The 15,800-nt window shown below is 48.2% G+C and overlaps 3 protein-coding genes across 4 annotated transcripts; 2 read left to right on the forward strand and 1 right to left on the reverse strand.

Moving 5' to 3' along the window:
• Nucleotides 1–5,125: 5,125 nt before the first annotated feature.
• LOC123437915 lies at nt 5,126–7,216 on the forward strand. Of its 2 annotated transcripts, XM_045115741.1 has the most exons (7): nt 5,126–5,380; nt 5,471–5,588; nt 5,685–5,846; nt 5,966–6,012; nt 6,555–6,714; nt 6,793–6,856; nt 6,953–7,216. In XM_045115741.1, the coding sequence occupies exons 1-7, from the start codon at nt 5,186–5,188 to the stop codon at nt 7,005–7,007; spliced, it is 801 nt and encodes a 266-aa protein (XP_044971676.1). In that variant the 5' UTR covers nt 5,126–5,185; the 3' UTR covers nt 7,008–7,216. The 2 variants fall into 2 exon arrangements, with proteins under 2 accessions (XP_044971676.1, XP_044971675.1); XM_045115740.1 differs by lacking the exon at nt 6,793–6,856.
• A 405-nt stretch (nt 7,217–7,621) lies between these two features.
• Nucleotides 7,622–10,491, reverse strand: LOC123437899 (probable glucuronosyltransferase Os03g0107900). The gene is made up of 4 exons (XM_045115739.1): nt 9,685–10,491; nt 9,339–9,586; nt 8,687–9,142; nt 7,622–8,537 (listed from the first exon to the last, which is right to left on the reverse strand). Exons 1-4 carry the CDS (start codon nt 10,252–10,254, stop codon nt 8,525–8,527), a joined length of 1,287 nt encoding a protein of 428 aa, XP_044971674.1. The 5' UTR covers nt 10,255–10,491; the 3' UTR covers nt 7,622–8,524.
• A 148-nt stretch (nt 10,492–10,639) lies between these two features.
• On the forward strand, nt 10,640–11,633 carry LOC123437941. The gene is made up of 2 exons (XM_045115743.1): nt 10,640–10,913; nt 11,061–11,633. Exons 1-2 carry the CDS (start codon nt 10,739–10,741, stop codon nt 11,396–11,398), a joined length of 513 nt encoding a protein of 170 aa, XP_044971678.1. The 5' UTR covers nt 10,640–10,738; the 3' UTR covers nt 11,399–11,633.
• Nucleotides 11,634–15,800: the final 4,167 nt, after the last annotated feature.

Consider the following 15,800-nt stretch of genomic DNA (forward strand, 5'->3'; position numbering starts at 1 on the left):
AACCCGCAATCATGCATAACGCTCCCTCTTGGAGTTACAATCTACTACTCGGCCAAAGCAAAAAAAACAATGGAGAACATGCATGAATTATTCAAGAACATAATATAAAAGGAGAACCAAAAATATAACTAATCACAATTTGAACATAATCTCATAATCCATTGGATCCGAGCAAACTCAGCATAGCAACAGAAGGTAAATTACATAGATGCCTTGATGATGTAGGGCAGCTCACAAGGGCTAAGCATTGAAGCACAAGATTGGAGAGAAGACATCACATAGCTACTGGTCATGGACTCATGGTCCAAGGAGGACTACTCATGGCACGTTTGGGAAACGTCCATGGTGGTGGAGAAGCTCTCGGAGGTCAATCGTCCCTCCAGCAGGGTGCCGGGGAGAGGTCTTCTAACGCTCCCGATCTCGGAAGCGCTACGGCGGCGGAACGGTGGACAAATTCGCGATTCTGGATATATCTTTAGGGTTTTCCGTCCGAGGGGTAAATATAGGTCAAAGGAGGGCGCCAGGGGGTGGACCCTCCACCCAAGCGACCTGGTGGCGCGGCCAGGAGGGGGCCCGCTCCAGGTGGCCGCCTAGGTGAGGCCTGGCTCCCCTTTGTCCCACCTTGGTGCTTCGTGAAGCTTCCGTCACGCTGATTTTTATTTTTTTTCTCGGGATTTTTGGGGCTCTAAAAATTAAGGTAAAGTCCCTGCAATTAAAAGACATCAACAGACAGAAACTGGCACTGGGTGCACTGAGTTAGTAGGTTAGTCCAAATATGTGTAAAAAGGTATGAAGGTGTAGCAAAACATATAACAATGTCACCCAAAAGAGCATGGAGCAAACATAAATTATAGATACGTTTTGGACGTATCACCAGCCGCCACCTCTCCCATCTCCTCTCTCCTCCCAGCGGTCGCGGCCCGCCGGAGCCCGTAGCCGGTCCGCCCGATCCCACAGTCGGTCCACCCGAGCCCGCCAGAGCCCCACTTCCCCGAACCCTAGCGCCCGAGAGCTCCTTCCCGAGATCTCCCCGCGTCGCCGCCCCTGCCATGGCCCTTGCCGGAGTTCCTTCCGTCAGCCATGGTGCCTGCCACCCTGAGCTCGCCTTCCGCCGCCAGGAACGGGCAGATCCGGCACCGACCAACTGGATTCGGCCATCCCCCACCGCACCTCACCGCCAATGCCTCGCCCTGGACTCGCCGTGCCCCGCCGCCGTCACCTGCCGCCATGGTTGTTGCAAGCCGTTGCATCGCTCGCCGGCGTGAGGGCCGCCCTGGGCCAGCAACCGCTCCGAGCGCCTAGGCCGGCCTCGCCTCACTTCGGTCCAAGGCCCATGCGCATCGATCCACCGGCCCGACCCGAGCCACAGCCTCCTTAGCTCCCGCAAGGCGAAGCCGCCAGCCCAGCGCCTAAGTGAGCTTACCCCGCCCGTGCTATCCCTCGTCGTTGGCGTGTTGTAGTTATATTGCGCACGTCTTGTTGTTCCAGTTTCGGCCCGATACTGTTTTTTTAGCACCGGCGATTGTAACCAATGGGTGCATATTAAATTCTGGAATAGATGCATATTTAAAATGCTCATATTTATTTAACCGTGCACCGGATTAAAATGATTTCAACATGTAAATTGCTTAGAATTCTATGTAGTTTCACAATAACCAACTCCCAATCATGTTTAAATGTTTAACTTGTTGTTTAAATTTAATTTGCACCGATGCCATGCTAACGATTTAATTCAAAATTAATTAACTGTAGCTCCGATTAAAATGTTCCATATGTATAAATTGACCAGAAAATTATATAGAACAACATGGTAGCATTTATTTTTCTTCTTTAACAACCCTAAAATTGTGGGTAGATCTATAGCAAATCCAACATTACATATGGGGAATTTCTGGATTTGTTATTTGTTGTTTCGGACTCATTTAAACTTGTGTAGAATATCATGTAGCTTCATAGTATCTCGTTGCATCCATGTTTTAACATGTTGTGGCTGTCATTTGCATGCATTTGCATTCGTGGCTTATCATATTGTGTTGCTCATATCTTTTAGTCCATAGCTCCATTTTAGGTGATCTATATATGTAAATCGACTAGAATGACGTGTACAATCACATGGTCCACTTTATTTTGCTGTTTAATAAGTATAAATGTGTTTAATTCAGATATGGACCAATTTCGACATTAACACATGGAGTCATTTCGGAGATGCTATATGTTGTTTCCGACCTCATTTAAAATGTCTAGATAGCGTAGTTTATTTATGCTTCACCTCTTGCCATGTTTAAATAACATTTAATATTGATGAGTACCTAAACGAGAGTGAACTAAATATTTGAACGTGGAGTTCCGTCAATAAGCAACTCGTTGCATATTGAGCTTCATTTAATGTGTAGTATTAATTGTTATGCTTTGTCATGCCTTGCATAATTAAATGAACATGCATCATAATTGCTTGCACATCATGTTTTGTATATGTTGTGGTGTTATCGTGTGTTGATTGTTGTTCCTGAATGTTTTTTCTCCATAGAGTTTCGAACCGCTTCGGAGTGTGAGGATCCATTTGATTATGTTGGTTCGTCTGCTTCACAGATTCGTTCTTCTTCCAAGCAGGATCACACACAAGATGACCATTTCCCTAGATACCATTACTATTAATGTCATGTTGGTTGTTCGTTTCTTTCGATATGTCATGCTGCCTATCACTAAAATTTCAGCCTCCCAACATTGTCCTGAAAAGCCCCTGACCTTCCACAACCCAGCAAACCCTTGTTTGGCTATGTTATCGCTCGCTCAGCCTTCTTATAGTGTTGCTAGTTGTAGGTGCAGTTGCTTCCATGTGAAAACATGGGTTCCTTGTTATATCACCATATTATTGCTATTTAATTTAATGCACCTGTATACTTGGTAAAGGTGGAAGGCTTGGCCTTCTAGCCTGGTGTTTTGTTCCATCTTTGTCGCCTTAGTTTCGGCTATCGGTGTTATGTTTCATAAATGAGCGCTCCTAACATGCTTGGGGTTGTTATGGGGACCTCCTAGATTTTCTTTTGGGATAAAACTCGTCTGGCAAGGCCCAACATTGGTACTATACTTTCCCAACATAATAATACTAAACACCATTAACAGCATAGGGCATCATGAACCAGAGGAGTAATTCAACATAATACACGGGGGCAGTGCTGCTAGTGCTGGTCCAAAACAGAGCCACTTGCGGGGCCACCCGGGGCAACTCGGGGGATTTCTATTCTGCCACCGTACGTAGTTCTCATCCGTCGTGTCCTGAGAACGATATACGCGACTCCTATCGGGATCCTCGACACGCCGGGCGGCCTTGCTGGATTTGTTTTACCTTTCTCAAACATCTTGTGTGAGGGATTCCGAGGATAGTTTGGGTTATCTCGATGTTGAGGTTTTCCAATATGAACCCGAGGAGATGACGTCTTTTCCGTGGTTGAGCTCATTCCAGCACAATGTGTGGTAGTTTGTGATGGACTAGTTGGAGCACCCCTAAAGGGTTAAATCTTTCGGAAAGTCGTGCCTGCAGTTATGTAGGTGTTCAGGGTCATTCATTTGATCATGATTAGTTCACGTCTGTTATGCGTGGATCACCCCTCTCTTATTCTTGTACTAGTAAGTTAGCCACTCAAATAAAATGCTTAGTCGTTTGCTGGAGCCTCACCACTTAACCATGCCTCACCCTTTATGCTTTGCTAGTCTTGATACCTTTGGAAATGAGATTGTTGAGTCCCTGTGGCTCATAGATTACTACAACAACAGTTGCAGGTACACGTAAAACAACACTTTGACGTGAGCGCGGTGATTGTTCTATTTGGAGTTTCTTCTTCTTCATCATCGATATAGAATGGGATCCAGGCTGGCAGCCTGGAATAGCAAGGATGAACATCGTTCTTTTATCGTTTGTTTTCGTCCGTAGTCGGACCCTGCTCTTCAACATGGTGACTGAATATGTTGTTGTATTGATGTAATATTGATGTAGCTTGTGGCGAGTGTAAGCCAATTCCATATACGCATCTCTTCTGTACATGTACTTGTAACGATATCCATTCTTTCAAAACTATGAGATGCGCATCTATCCCTGTCGAGGCCCTCATGGCAAAATGAGGATAAGATCGCATCTTGGGCGTTACAGATTGGTGCAGTCTCTACGGAAGTGTCCTTCCCGGAAGCAGCGAAAGCAGAGGCCCTCCACCTCTGACAAAATCTCCTTCCATAGGCGAGCAGGCAGAGCGCCTTGTCCTGAGGACTCAACAACACCATGACGCCTCCTCCACATCTCCTTCTTCAACGACGGCGGGTGCGACCAGATTTGCTGTGTAGAGGTCATAGTAGGAGGAGCAACCACCGACGGAGGGACGCGCGCCTCCGAGTCATCGGAGCTGGAGGAGAGGCCGAGGCCTGAGACCACCGGCTGCTCCCCGGATTGACGGAAGGAGGAGGTGACAGAACGCGTGCTTGCTTCCATGAGCAAGACCGGAGGGAAACGACCCGGACGGAAAGGAGAGCCGCCGGAAAACCGGAGGAGGGGTGGCTGCCGAGGCCGGAGTGACCAGCGGCGGGAGGTGGACGCCGCCGCCGGAGTGGCAAACGACGGAGGGATTGTAGTCGCTCTCGCTCGTTTGGTACTACTCCCTCCGTTCTTAAATATAAGTCTTTTTAGAGATTTCACTAGGGGCTACATACAGAGCAAAACAAATGAATCTATACTCTAAGTATGTCTATATACATTCGTATATTATCCACTAATGAAACCTTTTAAAAGACTTATATTTAAGAACGAAAGTACTCCCTCCGTTCCTAAATATAAGTCTTTTAAAAGTTTCTACTAAAAAACTATATACGGATGTATATATACATACATTAGAGCGTAGATTCAATCGTTTTGCTCTGTATGTAGTCCCCTAATAAAATATCTAAAAAGACTTATATTTAGGAACTGAGGGAGTATATTGCATGAAAAATCAGGAACTTATTTCAGATAAGCCATTGTGTGTAGCATGCGTGTTATGCTTTCAATACTGGATGCGTAAACAACTCTGGCGCAGAATTACGCTTTCTTGTTCGCGTTACGTAACGTTGTTGTGGTCGAGTCAAACCCAGAGGAAAGACACGGCGCTCGCCCCGCGCCTCCGCCTCCTCCCCTCGTCGTCGCCGTTGGTCCAGTTGCGAGATGGCGGCGGCGGTGGACCTGGAGGACGCGTTCGGCGCGGTCTTCGGCGAAGCCAAGGCGGAGGGCCACCCCACCGCGCGCCCCATCCTCTTCCGCGCCCACGCCCGCTCCGCCGCCGCCATCCGCGTCGTCGCCACCGACTGCCACTCCCTCGCCTGGGACTGCTCCCTCTCTGTCTCCGACCTCGACGACCTCGTAAGACCCCCCCCCCCCCCCTTCCTTGCTCGTCCTCATCTGCACCTACCTGCATCCAACTGGTGCTAACACAAAGATTCTCCATCCAAGAGAGACGATGTTGGAATCGGGGGCTCCTGGGCCGACTTCCTGGATTACCTCAAGTCCTCCTTGTCCTCCGGCGAGGTGAAGCTGCTCTTCGCCGCCGACCAACTCCGCAAGTCAACCGGCATGCCACCCACCTTCCCGCTTCAAATCCCCCAAATGTTCATTTCACTTGTGCCAAACATCACATGATAGATAATGCCATCTTTGCTTTGTTCAGGCTCTGATGGTGCAAAGCTTGTGGCTACAAAGGCAAAGGGCCTGCCTCGCATCACCATTTCTCTCCATACTGTTACTGGTGCTGGGACGAGTGATGTCATAGCTGAGTTCTCGCTAGCGCTCTATGGAGCTTATAGGACTACACAGGAGCTTGCATCCAAAGGTTGTTGTTGCTTGCTTTTTTCTACACATAATTTCCTATCTGGTAGTTACGTTTGTTGCTGACAAAATATCAATTGTGACCCAACTATATTCATATGTGCTATTTTATTTGTTTTGCAGAACAAGAACACAAGTCACAATTGATGGGGAGTCTGTTAACTGAAAGAGTAGGTCATCTTATCTCCTAAGTCCTAAACAATACTTCCAAATTAGTGTTGTTCGTGTTGTTGTTGCTGCTGCTTGATGAATACAGTAGTGTAAATGGGATCATGAGTGTCATTCACGGAATCTGTGTATTTTCTTGTTAAACTGTCGAATAGTGTTTAACAGAGTAGCTTAACATATTCCCATTGTACGTACAAGGTTTTGTTACTCGAAAGTCTACATGGCATGTTTTTGCACACTAAAACATGATCTGTGAGAGTTTACTGTCTACGAATGCTTACATTCAGCAATTCATTCCTTCTCTCAAAAGCTTTCATGAAAGCTACAACATCTTGGTTTCTCACTTGACACAGTTTTTATATAAGAACTCCATATATTGTTTGAGGTTCATTGCGATATGTCATTTGCATGTGCTGTTTCTTCTGAGTTACTAGCATGCTTTCTGCATAACAGCGAAGCAATTTCTGTGTAGTTTTGTTTTGCTCTATATTTGGATATTGGGAATGTAAATTGCTGGGATGTTTGTAATAGTCTCATTTCACAGGAAAAGAATGAAATCATGCAAAAGCAACTTGAAGCTCTTTCTTTCCTAGATAAAAGAAAGGCAACAAAGCCAAAGCTGCTGGCTGATCAGGTTTCAAGTGTGTCTGCTGTGACTCTGGGCTCTGATCAAGTTACAGCTCCTGTGCGGCAGCAAATATCAGGTGATCATGCTTCTTCTTCTTCTTCTTCATGCAGAATTGCAAGTTAGGATATCAGCTAATGGAATTGCAAACCTGCAGTACCTTCACCTAGTAAAGCCCCTCCAGCTAAAGCCACAAAGAGGGTAGCCCCCACGTCTCGGAGGTTGTGCGGCAGTCCTTGAAACACTACTTTGATGTGAATGGAAGTTTAGTACATCGGATAGTAGATTGGCTCTAATGTATGTTATTCTTTCTTTAGGGCAAGGGTGCGAGGAGCTCTGCTGCAAGATAACGAGGATGAGGATGATAATTGACAAAAAGCTAGAGATGCTGATATCTTGGTTTAAGTTTGCCACATATGTGAACCTACAAAGAGTGGCTTGTGGTTAGTCAGTTTTCTGTCTGTTTTAACTCGTCTCAAACTTGGAGATGAAACTAATTGCAGTTCATGGTATGAAAGTGCAGGACATAGTACATGCTATGATGCTAAGTCCATATATAATACATTCCTTATTTCCGTATACATCCGTATCTAGACAAATCTAAGACAACTAATTCGGGAGGGAGGAAGTAGTATATTTTTCCATATTTAGTGTGTCTCTCTACTCAACATAGGTGGATGCAATGGCCAAAAGCTGCTCCTCTGAATATGTAGAGAATAGACCCCATGTGTTGGGAGGAACTGAGTGACTCCTGGCTTGTGTTCTTGTGTGTCACTATTAACTGTCTGCTCAAACGGATGTATATGGAAGGGAGGGAGTATTTTTTCTTTTTCAGTTATGGCTTGCATTGACATGCCCTTGTTTTCTTGCATCGTTGAGTTTCAGTAATTGCGAACAAGTTGTGAAAGAGGAATGAGGAATGATTTTGTGCATGCATTCATCAAGTCCGATTTTGTGTTGTTTTAATTCGAGGAACAAGAGTCAAGTAATAAAATGAAACATATTTATCAGTTTGCTCAAAGTAAACACTACTTGATGAACAAATTCAACAACCAGAAAGGGAATTATGTTAAGTAAACAATGAGCTCCCGAACACGGGCATTTCAGAAGCAACTAGCCACTAGCTCCTGCTGGTATTCAGTGATGGCACCAGCCTCGCCAGACACCTCATCTACAAGAAAATCTTTCTCACCTCATCTACAAGTAAATCTTTCTCAGGAAATAAGGGAGGAAAAGCGACCAGGCGATGGCAACTTCATTTTGCAGAAGCTCATGTCAAGCTCACCATAGCTCCGACCGCCGTCCTCAGGCGTGAAGAACACCTTCCTTGTCGCAACCCGGTCGCCACCAGCTGCTCCGAACTTTCAATAGAAACATGTCGTGAGAGCTTGATCGCGTCATTGGCAGCAACAAGACTATCCATGCTGGCGCTATAGGCAGTGAATCGGCATTTGAACCCTTCTGGCGGCGATCGTAGCCTTGATGGAGGAGACTACTATGCCGTATGCCACCTCCAGCGTGGTGTGCTTGCTTGTGTTCTCTTCCCTGCGCACGTACGAATTATTCCAGTGCCACTGATGTCCTCCCCTACCTGGGACCAATTTCAACCGCCCGAGCTCTAGTGACCTTTCATCCCAAATGTGAATCTCAACCAGGAAAGCTGGCTTTGACATTTGATTACCGTTGTTCTTTCTCCTCCTTTTCGATCGCCTGGTATCGTGCTTGCGACCGATGATTCGCTTGTTTAACCTCATCTTGAGGAATCACTTCGCTCAGATGAAAGGCAAAACGAGCTTGCTGTCGTAGTAGCGTTCGATTTAGATCTTTGTCCTCGGTACCGCCCTTCACGTTCAGCACGGCTTCAAGGGAGCGGGTAGGACCTCTCAGTGCTAGATATGGATCCTGCATGTGTGCAATGCCATTCATTCAGTGAGTAGTAGATAATATGTTACCAATTCATTTCTGATGAGATGGAAGTAGAGCACAGCACATATTGCCAGCATAAACAAAGCAACAAGTCAGAGAAGAGGTTCACAAGACGGTTGCCTCACCTCCTCCGCCCCTGCCGTCGCAGCCGCTCCAGCTTCGCCTCAAGCTCCTTGAGGACCTGCCAGGTGGCGTCTCCCTCCTCCATCGGCCGGTTAAAAACCAGCGCCTTCCGTTTCACGGGGTCCCACAGGTTCCCCTGAATCGTCGTCAGGTTGGTCGCCGCGACGTGGTCTAGCACCGCCTCGAGGCCGGCCACGTCCCTCTCGGCCACCTGCAGCGAGATGTCGGGCCACCGTAGCACGCCGGGGAACGGCAGGCGTATGTCATCTGCGATGACGACGGGGATGCAGCCCAGGAGGACCGACTCCACTAGACGAGGGCTCCATGGCGCCCACCCCAGCGGGCAGATGCAGAACAAGGAGCGCGCCATCTCCGACCGGTAGCCGTCGTTCCGTTTCCGCTTCAGGTAGAACTTGCGGTTGCGGCCATACAGCCGCAGAAGTTCAGTCCTCACCTTCCTGAACGTGATGAATCGATTGATAATCATACTTGGTGACATGAATTTCGTATTCTACATATGGTGATGCAATTTATGAACTTTGCGTCCTGGATATTTGACCAGTGGACTGTGCAAGATGAAGCAAAATGACGAGTATTCTTGCCCATGAATTTCTTATAAGGCGATGTACTCCTCGCCAAGTGGATGCTTATTACCTGCTGTAGAAGTGGCCACTGATGTTCTTGGGGTGGACCTCCATCTTGCCCCGGAAGAAGGCAAATATGTCCCGATGCGCCTTCTCCGGCTCCGGCAGCTCCCGAGGAGCCAGCTCAGGCGGCACGTAGGGCGGGATCACCACATGCTCCACGTCCTGGCAAGGGTGCCGGCCCTGCACGCCGAATGTCTGCAGTAGGATCGACCCCTTCAAGAACTCCGGGATACCGGCGGCCATCGCCACATCCTCCTGATTGATCAACCATTAGGCCGCAAGATCAGGCACAAGAACAATGCACGCAAGAAACAGCTGAGGATTAGAGGCTGGATCGAGCAGCGGGCGGTCACCATGGGGTGGAAGCAGGCGCCGAAGTCGTGCGACGCGACGAAGACGTGGTCGGCCCCAGCGGAGAGGTTCCAGAAGGGCATCTGGGCGCGGACGAGGCCGACGGCGTCGGCGAGCAGCCCGCGCGCGTGCGCCAACGACGGGAGCCCCGTGGGCGTGGAGAAGTTGCAGCAGGCGTAGACGGGCACGAGGAAGAGGTCGGCCTCCTCGGGGCGCAGCCCCGCGCGCCGCTGCCGCAGCAGCAGCGCCTCGTGCACGGCCACCTCGGCGGCGAAGAGGTGGCGGGAGCACCGCGCGTCGGCGGCCGCCCAGCGCCGGTTGAAGCGCGGCGGGAGGTCGTAGGCGTAGATCCGGACGCCGGGGCGGGGCTCGGAGCCGGGGCCGCGGCGGGAGGGGGGCAGTGCCGGGAGGAACAGGTAGGCGGAGAGGGCCAGCCAGAGGATCCACCGCCACCTGTAGAAGTGGCGCGTCCTGAGCCTGTCGAGGAGGTGGAGGTGGCGCGGCTTGTGGGCTCTTGCTGTCTTCTGCTTCGGGTCTCTCATGGCGGGGGAGGGGTTCGTTCGATCGAGCATCGGAGCCAGGTGTTAGGCTGCGGACACTAGTTCTAGCTCAGATTCTTCTCCATTTCCGCCTCGGACTTCTCGCTCGGCGGGGCGCGCGACGGCCATTGCTGGCGGAGCTTTGACTCTCGTAATCCTTCCTTCTCGGTTGAGAGAAGCTGGGAAACAGTGAGGGGAAAGTGAGCGAAAGGGAGAGCCGATGCGTGTGATGATCACCCACTGGCATGTGGGGCCACCTGGCCCACATGCTGGCGTCACATCAGCGCGTGCAGCGTCCACGTCGGTCGGACTGGGCTATTCTACTCTGCCGTACCGACACCAGGAAATGGCGCGCACGTCGTCGTCATCCTATAACGAGTTGGGCTCACGTCGACCACCATGGCCGATAAAGCCGCCGCGCGCTAGCTTGACACACAGCTCGCTCGGTCGACCCCATTTCACCGGCCCATCCATTGCATTCCATCGAGCAAGCTAGCTACTTGGTCGTTCGTCGGCGATGGCTTGGAGGAGGGGGTCGATGCTGGCCGCGCTCGTGCTGGTGGCCGTGGCGACGTGCGCCGACGCCGGTGACAGCTACGGCGCGTCCAAGTTCACGGTGACGGGCACCGTGCTGTGCCAGGACTGCACCAAGAACTGGAACGCCTACGCCTACAACGCCAAGCCCATCGCCGGTACGGTCCGCCCGAACCTTCTATTACTTATATCTCTAGCACGCACTGGCCATCGCTCCTCGCCGGCGACCTGCACCTTCGTTGCTCTTGGCGTGCGCACGACGGCATGATCGACGAATATGTATGTATGCTGTGATGGTTTCGCAGGCAGCGTGGTGGCGGTGACGTGCCTGGACGAGCACACGGGGCGGACGGTGATCCACCGGACGGACACGACGGACGAGGAGGGGGTCTTCAAGGTGGACGTGCCGTACGCCCACGACGGCGGCAGCTGCCGCCTCGACCCGGCCCACTGCCTCGTCCGCCTCGTCAGGTCCGGGGACAAGGGCTGCGCCGTGCTCACCGACTTCAACGGCGGCAGGACCGGCGAGAAGCCGTCCCGCCCCTCGCGGGTCTGCCCCACCGAGGTCGCCTACTCGGCAGGGCCCTACTACGCCACCGTGCCGCAGTGCGACGTCGACGACGACGACAAGAGCTGTTCCTGATCGATCGAGTCATCTCTTCGTCTCTGCGCGGCCTTGTTATGCAGGTGGAACGATCGGTTCTGGCGTTTGGGTTCAAGTTTTCTATACACGGGTTCTGAATGGTTCCATGCTAGCATACATGTGCGTGTTTGTTTTGCTTCTAAAATGTCCGTGCGTACGATTTTTGTAACATGATCTGATTTGTACTGTCAATGACTATTGTTTTTTGAGCTTATCTACTCCCTCCGTTTCAAAATATAAGACATTTCACTAGGAGACTACAAACGGAGTAAAATAAATGAATCTATACTCTAAAATACGTCTATATACATTCGTATGTAGTTCATAATGCAATCTTTAAAAGGTCTTATATTTAGAAACGGAGGGAGTATGTGTTATGTTTCTATGTTAGGTTTCGTAATGCACCGGTGCTTATTTCTACAAGATAGGTGTCTAAGACCCTGTTTGGAACCATCCAGATTATATAATCTAGTTTTTATAATCTATTATGTTTTCAAACAGGACAACCTATAATGTAGATTATAAAAACTAGATAGATAGATTATTAAAAACTCGTAATCTACTCTATACCAACTAAAATCAGATTATGAATTGCTAATGACCCATTACCCTTATAAAATTGGAGATAATAACATTTCTACCACCGCTACCCTCCTCTTTAAAAAAACAGAGGATAGACAGGTCATTATGCAATGTAAAACCTGGATTACAGTTTATATAATCTGGCCTCCAAACATGTTCACCTAGATTATTTTTATAAACCAGATTATATAATTTATCTTCATAATCCAGATTATCATAATTTATTATGGTTTCAAACAGGGCCAATTAAGCGTCTATTCTATGCAAATAAGTAGGTGCTTAAAAAAATCTAATTTATTTTTTTAAACACCTCGTCTAAACATCTTACATTGTACAAGGTCTTATACCTACTCCCTCCGTCCACAAATAAGTGTGTATATAGATTTGTACTTAGTCAAACTTTTTAAAATTTGATCAACTTTATAAAAAATAGTAGCAACATATATGGCATGAAAATGATATATTTGGAAACTTTATGTAAAGATAAATCTATTGATACTTATTTGATGTCATAAATGCTAACACCTTTTTCAATAAAGTTAGTCAAAGTTTAACTAGTTTAACTGACAAAAAAAAAAATACACTTACTAGCGGACGGAGGGAGTAGTCATCAATTAGCTCAGAATTAGCTCAATGCCACACGGGAGAATATCCAGTGCTACACGAGCACCTCACGTTAGGTGCTCCCAATTTTCAAAATGCACATTTTAATATTTCAAAAAAAACTATGGATGTTCACATCACATGAGTGTACAATTCCTAAAAATTTGAAATCAAAATTCAAAATACACATTGAGAAAAAAAGAAAAATCCAACATGAGTGTTTTCCTCAAACCCCCCAAACATTACCGAAATGATGCTTTGGTCCACATCCCGTGATGCTGCCTATTCGATGTGAGATCGACGGACGAGGTCGCACAGGAGCACCTAATGTGAGGTGCTCCCGTAGCACCGGATATTTTTTTTTTTGAAAAAACAGCAAGAGCTCTGCCTTTTCATATAGAAGAAGAAGAATTGGCCAGTTAATAAGGAAAACTGGCCGAAAAACGATACAAGAACGACCCACACACCGACCCCGAGGCTGCCAACTCCGTCGCCCGAGCAACCGATATCGACACCCTATGTGACGCCCTCGATTTAATCGTATGCTAATCATACACGCAAATGCGTACGATCAAACTCAAGGACTCATGGGAAAATATCACAACACAACTCTAGACACAAATAAAACAATACAAGCTTCATATTACAAGCCAGGGCCTCGAGGGCTAGAATACAGAAGCTCGATAAACACACGAGTTAGCGGAAGCAACAAATATCCGAGTACAGACATTAAACAAGAGGTGCCTTAGAGAAGGCTAGCACAAAAGATACAACGATCGAACGAGGCGAGGCCTCCTGCCTGGGAACCTCCTAACTACTCCTGATCTTCAGCGGCCTCCACGAAGAAGTCACCATCGAGGTGGAAGACGTCGGCAGGAAACTCCATCTCCTGGGCCCCATCATCTGGTCGCAGCAACGGATCAAGGGGACAAAGAGGGAGCAAAGCAACGGTGAGTACTCATCCAAAGTACTCGCAAGTCTTACATCAGAACTATACTAAGTATGCATCAGTATCAAAGAAGGGGTTTATATGTGGACTGACTGCAGCAATGCGAGAATAAAGAGAGAAGGCCTAGTCCTATCGAAGACTAGCATCTTCAGGGGTCTTGCAGCAATAGACGAGAGTAGAACATGTAACACAAATATTATAGTCATATTGTTGCAACAATAATTAATATGAGGTCACGCCCACAAATCCTCCCTCGACTCCCTACGAGGAAGCAATCCCGGAGCAACTATTTGTTGGGGAACGTCGCATGGGAAACAAAAATTTTCCTACGCGCACGAAGACCTATCATGGTGATGTCCATCTACGAGAGGGGATTTTCGATCTACGTACCCTTGTAGATCGCACAACAGAAGCGTTAAGAAACGCGGTTGATGCAGTGGAATGTCCTCACGTCCCTCGATCCGCCCCGCGAACCGTCCCACGAACCGTCCCGCGATCCGTGCCACGATCCGCTCCGATCTAGTGCCGAACGGATGGCACCTCCGCGTTCAACACACGTACAGCTCGACGATGATCTCGGCCTTCTTGATCCAGCAAGAGAGACGGAGAGGTAGATGAGTTCTCCGGCAGCGTGACGGCGCTCCGGAGGTTGGTGGTGATCTAATCTCAGCAGGGCTCCGCCCGAGCTCCGCAGAAACGCGATCTAGAGGTAAAACCGTGGAGGTATGTGGTCGGGCTGCCGTGGCAAAAGTTGTCTCAAATCAGCCCTAAAACCTCCGTATATATAGGGGGAGGAGGGGGAGCCTTGCCTTGGGGTCCAAGGACTCCCAAGGGGGTCGGCCGAGCCTAGGGGGGCAATCCTCCCCTTCCAAACCGAGTCCAACTAGGTTTGGAAGGAGGAGTCCTTCCCCCTTTTCCCACCTCCTCTTTTTTTTCTTTTTTCTTTGATTTTTCTTCCTATGGCGCATAGGGCTTTCTTGGGCTGTCCCACCATCCCACTAAGGGCTGGTGCGCCACCCCTAATGCCTATGGGCTTCCCCGGGGTGGGCTGCCCCCCCGGTGAACTCCCGGAACCCATTCGTCATTCCCGGTAACTCCAAAAACCTTTCGGTAATCAAATGAGGTCATCCTATATATCAATCTTCGTTTCCGGACCATTCCGGAAACCCTCGTGACGTTCGTGATCTCATCCGGGACTCCGTACAACATTCGGTAACCAACCATATAACTCAAATACGCATAAAACAACGTCGAACCTTAAGTGTGCAGACCCTGCGGGTTCGAGAACTATGTAGACATGACCCGAGAGACTCCTCGGTCAATATCCAATAGCGGGACCTGGATTCCCATATTGGATCCTACATATTCTACGAAGATCTTATCGTTTGAACCTCAGTGCCAAGGATTCATATAATCCCGTATGTCATTCCCTTTGTCCTTCCGTATGTTACTTGTCTGAGATTCGATCGTCAGTATCCGCATACCTATTTCAATCTCGTTTACCGGCAAGTCTCTTTACTCGTTCTGTAATACAAGATCCCGCAACTTACACTAAGTCAGATTGCTTGCAAGGCTTGTGTGTGATATTGTATTACCGAGTGGGCCCCGAGATACCTCTCCGTCATACGGAGTGACAAATCCCAGTCTTGATCCATACTAACTCAACGAACACCTTCGGAGATACCTGTAGAGCATCTTTATAGTCACCCAGTTACGTTGTGACGTTTGATACACACAAAGCATTCCTCCGGTGTCAGTGAGTTATATGATCTCATGGTCATAGGAACAAATACTTGACACGCAGAAAACAGTAGCAACAAAATGACACGATCAACATGCTACGTCTATTAGTTTGGGTCTAGTCCATCACATGATTCTCCTAATGATGTGATCCCGTTATCAAGTAACAACACTTGCCTATGGCCAGGAAACCTTGACCATCTTTGATCAACGAGCTAGTCAACTAGAGGCTTACTAGGGACAGTGTTTTGACTATGTATCCACACAAGTATTGTGTTTCCAATCAATACAATTATAGCATGGATAATAAACGATTATCATGAACAAAGAAATATAATAATAACTAATTATTATTGCCTCTAGGGCATATTTCCAACAGTCTCCCACTTGCACTAGAGTTAATAATCTAGTTCACATCACCATGTGATTTCAACGAATCCAACACCCATATAGTTCTAGGGTCTGATCACGTCTTGCTCGTGAGAGAGGTTTTAGTCAACGATTCTGAAACTTTTAGATCCGTGCGTT

This window comes from Hordeum vulgare, chromosome 1H, assembly GCF_904849725.1.
Source record: "Hordeum vulgare subsp. vulgare chromosome 1H, MorexV3_pseudomolecules_assembly, whole genome shotgun sequence".
Classification (NCBI taxonomy): Eukaryota; Viridiplantae; Streptophyta; class Magnoliopsida; order Poales; family Poaceae; genus Hordeum; species Hordeum vulgare.